Source organism: Melanerpes formicivorus, unplaced genomic scaffold (genome assembly GCF_026170545.1).
Source record: "Melanerpes formicivorus ecotype bairdi unplaced genomic scaffold, bMelFor1.0.p_v2 SCAF_103, whole genome shotgun sequence".
Lineage (NCBI taxonomy): Eukaryota > Metazoa > Chordata > Aves > Piciformes > Picidae > Melanerpes > Melanerpes formicivorus.
This window is the reverse complement of record NW_027142455.1, coordinates 1,320,007-1,327,771: the sequence shown is the minus strand read 5'-3', so window position 1 is coordinate 1,327,771 and position 7,765 is coordinate 1,320,007. Positions and strand designations below refer to the sequence as shown.

At 67.4% G+C, this 7,765-nt stretch overlaps 1 protein-coding gene across 3 annotated transcripts in view; it reads right to left on the bottom strand.

The window, feature by feature from the left end:
* Positions 1–973: 973 nt before the first annotated feature.
* The window catches only part of LOC137455654 (USP6 N-terminal-like protein), a 73,904-nt gene continuing 67,112 nt past the window's right edge, over positions 974–7,765 (bottom strand). For 2 of the 3 annotated variants that reach the window (XR_010990865.1, XR_010990866.1), the window contains 2 exons: positions 3,485–3,560; positions 1,725–1,804 (listed from right to left, as the gene is read on the bottom strand). Coding sequence is in view for 1 of the 3 variants with exons in the window: in XM_068166666.1 (XP_068022767.1) it covers positions 994–1,036; positions 1,719–1,804; positions 3,485–3,560 (205 nt within the window). In the remaining 2 variants the exon portion in view is untranslated. Of the gene's footprint in view, positions 1,037–1,718; positions 1,805–3,484; positions 3,561–7,765 lie in introns of those variants that run through there. The other variant, XM_068166666.1, reaches the window with a different exon arrangement.

Sequence of the window (7,765 nt, the reverse complement as noted above, 5' to 3'; positions counted from 1 at the left end):
GGCTGAGGCTGGGGGCAGGAGGCACTTCCTGATGGAAAGGGCTGAGGCTGGGGGCAGGAGGCACTTCCTGATGGAAGGAGCTGAGGCTGGGGGGCAGGAGGCACTGCCTGATGGAAGGAGCTGAGGCTGGGGGGCAGGAGGCACTTCCTGATGGAAGGAGCTGAGGCTGAGGGGGCAGGAGGCACTTCCTGATGGAAGGAGCTGAGGCTGGGGGCAGGAGGCACTTCCTGATGGAAGGAGGTGAGGCTGGGGGGCAGGAGGCACTTCCTGATGGAAGGAGCTGAGGCTGGGGGGCAGGAGGCACTTCCTGATGGAAAGGGCTGAGGCTGGGGGGCAGGAGGCACTTCCTGATGGAAAGGGCTGAGGCTGGGGGGCAGGAGGCACTTCCTGATGGAAGGAGCTGAGGCTGGGAGGCAGGAGGCACTTCCTGATGGAAAGGGCTGAGGCTGGGGGGCAGGAGGCACTTCCTCACAGGAGGGCTGAGTGGGCACTGGGATGGAGTGCCCAGGGAGGTGCTGGAGTTGCCCTCCCTGGAGGTCTGTAGGAGAAGCTTGGATGTGGCAGCTGGAGCAGGGCTGAGCTGCTGTGGTGCTGCTGGCTCAGGCTGGGACTCAATGGCCTCAGAGGTCCTTTCCAGCCTCAGTGAGTCTGGGGGTCTGTGGCAGCCCCAGGCACCTGAGCAGTCCCAGCTGAGGGGCTCCAGGCCTTCCCTGCAGCTCTCCCTGAGGAGGAGGGAGGCTGAGGATGCCCCAGCAGAGCCCCAGCAGCTGCCAGGGGCTGGAAACCCTGGGCAGGAGGCTGCTCTTCAGGGCCTCCTGAGGGAGCTCAGCCTGGAGCAGAGGAGGCTGAGGGAGACCTCCTTGCTCTCTGCAGCTCCCTGAGAGGAGGCTGGAGCCAGGGGGGGCTGGGCTCTGCCCCCAAGGAGCAGAAGGAGAGGCCATGGCCTCCAGGTGCCCCAGGGGAGGGTCAGGTTGGATAGGAGCAGAAGGTTCCTCATCCTGGCCCAGCTGCCCAGGGGGTGGCTGAGTGCCCAGCCCTGCAGGGGTGTCAGAGGGGCAGAGCTGTGGTGCTGAGGGCCAGGGCTCAGCCCCAGCCCTGCAGAGCTGGAGCCTGGTTGGGCTGGGGGGGCTGTGCCCCCAGGAAGGCTCTGGGGCTCTGCAGGCTGTGGGGGGGCAGGGGTGGGCAGGAGGGGACAGGAGGGGGCAGGGGAGGGCAGGAGGGGGGCAGGAGGGGGCAGGGGAGGGCAGCAGGGGCAGGAGGGGGCAGGAGGGGCAGGAGGGGGCAGGGGAGGGCATGAGGGGGCAGGAGGGGGGCAGGAGGGGGCAGGGGAGGGCATGAGGGGGCAGGAGGGGGCAGGAGGGGGCAGGAGGGGGCAGGGAGGGCATGAGGGGGCGGGGGGGCAGGAGGGGGGCAGGAGGGTGCAGGAGGGGCAGGAGGGGGCAGGGGAGGGCAGGAGGGGACAGCAGGGGGCAGGAGGGGGCAGCAGGGGGCAGCAGGGGGCAGGAGGGGGCAGGAGGGGGGCAGGAGGGGGCAGCAGGGGGCAGCAGGGGGCAGCAGGGGGGAGGGGGGGGCAGGAGGGGGCAGGAGGGGGCAGGAGGGGTCAGGACAGGGCAGGTGGGGGCAGGAGGGGGCAGGAGGGCGGGGCAGGGGAGGGCAGGGGAGGGCAGGAGAGGGCAGGGGGAGGGCAGGAGGGGGCAGGAGGGGGCAGCAGGACTCACTGGAGGAAGCCAAAGCGGTCTGTGACCTTGTAGAGAGTGAAGTCTGCATCCTCCCAGGGGTCAATGTGAGCTCCCTGCTGCCTGCCCTGCCGGCACACAGCACACAGCAGCTGCCACAGCAGCTCCTGCCCCGGGGCCTGCCCCACACGGCCCCACAGACAGACCCACAGACAGCCCCACAGACAGGGACCACAGACAGGGACCACAGACAGCCCCACAGACAGGGACCACAGACAGGGACCACAGACAGCCCCACAGACAGCCCCACAGACAGCCCCACAGACAGGGACCACAGACAGGGACCACAGACAGCCCAGGGACCAACATCCCCCCTGTGCCCATCCCCCCCTTGCCCATCCCCCCTGTGCCCCATCCCCCCCTGTGCCCATCCCCCCTGTGCCCCATCCCTCCCTGTGCCCATACCCCCCTGTGCCCATCCCCCCCTGTGCCCATCCCCCCCTGTGCCCATCCCCCCCCGTGCCCATCCCCCCTGTGCCCATCCCTCCCTGTGCCCATCCCCCCCTGTGCCCATCCCTCCCTGTGCCCATACCCCCTGTGCCCATCCCCCCCTGTGCCCATCCCCCCTGTGCCCATCCCCCCCGTGCCCATCCCCCTGTGCCCATCCCTCCCTGTGCCCATCCCCCCCTGTGCCCATCCCTCCCTGTGCCCATCCCTCCCTGTGCCCATCCCCCCTGTGCCCATCCCCCCCTGTGCCCATCCCTCCTGTGCCCATCCTCCCTGTGCCCATCCCCCCCTGTGCCCCATTCCCCTCCTGTGCCCATCCCTCCCTGTGCCCATCCCCCCTGTGCCCCATCCCCCCTGTGCCCATCCCCCCCTGTGCCCATCCCCCCTGTGCCCCATCCCCCCCTGTGCCCATCCCCCTGTGCCCCATCCCTCCCTGTGCCCATACCCCCTGTGCCCATCCCCCCCCTGTGCCCATCCCCTCTGTGCCCATCCCCCCCGTGCCCATCCCCCCCGTGCCCATCCCCCCCCTGTGCCCATCCCCTCCTGTGCCCATCCCTCCCTGTGCCCATCCCCCCCTGTGCCCCATCCCCTCCTGTGCCCATCCCCTCCCTGTGCCCATCCCCCCTGTGCCCCATCCCCCCTGTGCCCATCCCCCCCTGTGCCCATCCCCCCTGTGCCCATCCCTCCCTGTGCCATCCCCCCTGTGCCCCATCCCCCCTGTGCCCATCCCCCCCTGTGCCCATCCCCCCTGTGCCCATCTCCCCCTGTGCCCCATCCCCCCTGTGTCCATCCCTCCCTGTGCCCATCCCCCCCTGTGCCCCATCCCCCCCTGTGGCCATCCCTCCCTGTGCCCATCCCTCCCTGTGCCCCATCCCCCCCTGGTGCCCATTCCCCCGTGCCCATTCCCCCCTGTGCCCATCCCCCCCTGTGTCCCATCCCCCCCTGTGCCCATCCCCCCCTGTGCCCATCCCCCCTGTGCCCATCCCTCCCTGTGCCCCATCCCCCCTGTGCCCATCCCCCCCGTGCCCATCCCCCCCTGTGCCCATCCCCTCCCTGTGCCCATCCCCCCCTGTACCCCACCCCCCCTGTGCCCATCCCCCCTGTGCCCATCACCCCCTGTGCCCCTGGGCATGGGAGCCCTGCCGGACCCGGGGGGGAGGGAGGGGGCTGTGGGCAGCAGGGGGCTGCAGAGGCAGCAGGCAGGGGCAGGCTGGGGGCAGGGCAGCAGGGAGGGGAAGCTCTCCCCCAGAGCTCTCCGGGGGCTGCAGCTGGCAGCCCTGTGCCAGGCAGGGCCTTGGTACCTTCTCATACTTGGCCACGATCTCCTCCTTCTCCTGGGCTACCAGGGCCTCGATGTCCTTCCTCATGGCAGAAGCTCTGCAGCAAGGGCAGAGGCGAAGCAGAGGAGTGAGGAGAGGGGATGGTGGAGGAGGGCCAACACAGCCCTGTGCTGAGAGCCTCAGCCCCCAGCCCCAGCCTCACCCCCAGCCCCCAGCCCAGGCAGGGGTCACAGAAGCACAGAACCAGCCAGCTGGGAACAGAGCCTCAGCAGCACCAAGGCCAACCCAGGACCCTGCTCTGCAAGGCTCAGCCCTAAACCACAGCCCCAAGCACCACAGCCAAACCTCCCTCAAACACCTCCAGGCTTGGGGACTCCACCACCCCCCTGGGCAGCACTTTCCAGTCCCTGACCACTCTTGTGGGGAAAATTTCTTCCTACTCTCCAGCCTGAACCTCCCCAGGGGCAGCTTGAGGCCATTCCCTCTTGTCCTGCCCCTAATGAGCTGGGAGGAGAGACCAGCAGCAGCCTCTCCACAGCCTCCTCTCAGGGAGCTGTAGACACCACTGAGGTCTCCCTCAGCCTCCTCTCTTCCACTCTAACCAGCCCCAGCTCCTTCAGTCTCTCCTCACCAGATTTATTGCCCAGGCCCTTCCCAGCTTCCTTGCCCTGCACTGCCCTGGCTCCAGCACCTCCAGCAGGGCTCTGCATCACAATGCAAGCTGGGTGCTGGGCTTGGTAAGGACAGGATGGAGCCTTCCAGAGGGACCTGCACAGGCTGCAGAGGTGGCTGAGGAGAGCCTCAGGAGGCTCAAGAAGGCAAAGTGCAAGGTCCTGCACCTAGCTGAGGGCAGCCCTCAGCACCCATCCAGGCTGGGGGTGAGGAGGTTGAGAGCAGCCCTGCAGAGAAGGCCTTGGGGGTGAAGCTGGGGGGGAGAAGCTGGAGAGGAGGCAGCAATGGGCACTGGCAGCACAGAAGGCCAAGGGCAGCCTGGGCTGCAGCCAAAGCAGTGTGGCCCAGAGCTGGAGAGAGGATCCTGCCCCTCTGCTCTGCTCTGCTCTGGGCAGACCTCACCTGCAGGGCTGGGGCCAGGGCTGGAGCCCTCAGCACAGGAAGGACCTGGAGCTGATGGAGAGGCTCCAGAGGAGCTCAGGGGATTGGAGCAGCTCTGCTCTGGGGCCAGGCTGAGGGAGCTGAGGCTGTGCAGCCTGGAGAGGGAGAAGGCTCCAGGCAGACCTCAGAGCAGCCTGCCAGGACCTGAAGGGGCTACAAGAAGGCTGCAGAGAGACTGTGCCCAAAGGCCTGCAGGGACAGGCCCAGGGGCAATGGCTTCAGAGCAGAGCAGAGCAGATGGAGATTGGATGTGAGGAACAAGTTCTGCCCCAGGAGGCTGCTGGAACACTGCAGCAGGCTGCCCAGGGAGGTGGCTGAGGCTCCATCCCTGGAGCTGTTCCAGGGGAGGCTGCAGAGGGCTCTGGGCAGCCTGCTCCAGGGGAGGATGTCCCTGCTGGGTGCAGGGCTTGGACTGGCTGAGCTTTGGAGCTCCCTTCCAGCCCGTTCAGGGCACAAATTGCCATCCCCAGCTCACAGAACCCTGTGAAGCTGCTCCCAAAGGCTTTGCCAGCAGGATCTGCTCAGCTCTGCCCTGTGCAGGGTAGCAGGCAGAGCCTGGGCAGCAGGCTGGGGAGCCCTGGCCAGCAGCCAGCCCTGCTGGGTGGCACAGCCTTGCCCACTGCCCAGAAGAGGAACTGAGAGTTTCCCAGGGCCTTGGGGGCACAACCTCATGTGCCCTGACCCCTGCAGCATGGCACAGAGGCTGCCTCCCAGGAGTCCCTGCCCTCCCTGCTCCCTCTGGGCACAGACACTGCCTCCTGCCCCAAGCACAGCTCCTCCTGCCCCACTGCTCCAGACAAGCTCCCTCCCACCTATGGGCTGCATGAGAGTGGCCTGCAGGGCAGGGAGGTTCTGCTGCCCCTCTGCTCTGCCCTGCTGAGGCCACAGCTGAAGTCCTGTGCCCAGTTCTGGGCTGCCCAGCTCCAGAGGGACAGGGAACTGCTGGAGAGAGGCCAGGGCAGGCTGTGAGGATGCTGAAGGGCCTGGAGCAGCTGTGTGAGGAGGGAAGGCTGAGCCCTGGGGCTGAGAGCCTGCAGAGGAGAAGGCTGAGAGGGATCTGAGCAATGTCAGGGGTGGGGGGCAGGGAGGGGCCAGGCTCTGCTCAGTGGTGCCCAGGGACAGGGCAAGAGGCAATGGACACAAAGTGGAGCCCAGGAGGTTCCACCTCAGCAGGAGGAGAAAGTTGTTTGGTGTGAGGCTGCTGGAGCCTGGAGCAGGCTGCCCAGAGAGGTTGTGGAGCCTCCTGGTGTGGAGAGCTTCCAACCCTCCCTGGCTGTGTTCTGGGTGCCCTGCCCTGGTGCCCTGCCCTGGCAGGGGCCTGCTGGATGACTCCCAGAGACCACTTCCAACCCTAACACTCTGTGGTTCTATGAAACTCCACAGGACAATGATTGCACAGAGCCTAAGCCAGCAGAAGGCACATGCTGTGGTGTAAGGCATCAACAGCTGCCCTGAGGAGCATGCAGAGGGCTGCACCTCAGAGTGCCCTGAGATGGCCTCCCAGGAATGCACTGCAGCTCTGCTTCCACACCTGCCTCCTCTCAGCCTCCCTCACACAGTGGCCTTCTCTTGGGAGCTTGGCCAGAGATCAGATCCACAGCTCCACAGCTGGCACTGGGCTGGGAGGGAGCCTCCAAGGGCATCCTGTGCCACCCCCTGCCATGGGCAGGGACAGCTCCAGCCAGAGCCCAGAGCAGGCTGCCCAGGGACACAGCCAGGCTGAGCCTGAATGGCTCCAGGGATGGAGCCTCAACCACCTCCCTGGGCAGCCTGGGACAGAGTCTCCCCAGCCTCCCTGGGCACAACTCCCTCCTGAGCTCCAACCTGACTCTGCCCTGCTCCAGTGCCAAACCCTTGCCCCTTGGCCTATCCCCACAGCCCCTCCTGAGCAGTCCCTCCCCAGCCTGCCTGCAGCTCCCCTGCAGGTATTGAGCTGCAGCTCTGAGCTCTCCCTGGATGAGTGATTCTGCCCTCTGCTCTGCTCTGCTCAGCCCCCACCTGCAGCACTGCCTCCAGCCCTGGGCCCCCAGCACAAGGAGGACCTGGAGCTGCTGGAGAGGCTCCAGAGGAGGCCACCAAGGTGAGCAGAGGCTGCAGAACCTCCCCTGTGGGGCCAGGCTGGGAGAGCTGGGGCTGTGCAGCCTGGAGAAGAGAAGGCTGCAGGGAGACCTCAGAGCAGCCTTGCAGTGCCTGAAGGGCTCCAGGAGAGCTGGGGAGGGACTCTGGACAAGGGCCGAGGAACAATGGCTTTGAGCTGGGAGAGAGGAGACTGAGAGTGGAGAGGAGGAAGAAATTGTTGAGAGTGAGGCTGGGGAGACTCTGGCACAGGCTGCCCAGGGAGGCTGTGGCTGCCTCCTGCCTGGAGGGGTTCAGGACCAGGCTGGATGAGGCCCTGAGCAGCCTGTGCTGGTGGGAGGTGTCCCTGCCCATGGCAGGGGCTGGAGCTGGCTGAGCTCTGAGCTCCCTTCCAGCCCAGGCCACCCCCAGGGCACAACCTCTGCAGTCCTGCCCCAGCCTCCTCTCCCAGCACCATCACCCCCAGCTGCCCAGCACCACCACCCCCTGCTGCCCAGCACCATCACCCCCTGCTGCCCAGCACCATCACCCCCTGCTGCCCAGCACCACCACCCCCTGCTGCCCAGCACCATCACCTCCTGCTGCCCAGCACCATCACCCCCTGCTGCCCAGCACCATCACCTCCTGCTGCCCAGCACCACCACCCCCAGCTGCCCAGCACCACCATCCCCTGCTGCCCAGCACCATCACCTCCTGCTGCCCAGCACCACCACCCCCTGCTGCCCAGCACCATCACCTCCTGCTGCCCAGCACCACCACCCCCTGCTGCCCAGCACCATCACCCCCTGCTGCCCAGCACCACCACCCCCTGCTGCCCAGCACCACCACCCCCTGCTGCCCAGCACCATCACCCCCTGCTGCCCAGCACCACCACCCCCTGCTGCCCAGCACCATCACCTCCTGCTGCCCAGCACCACCACCCCCAGCTGCCCAGCACCACCATCCCCTGCTGCCCAGCACCATCACCTCCTGCTGCCCAGCACCACCACCCCCTGCTGCCCAGCACCACCACCTCCTGCTGCCCAGCACCACCACCCCCTGCTGCCCAGCACCACCACCCCCTGCTGCCCAGCACCATCATCCCCCTGCTGCCCAGCACCATCACCTCCTGCT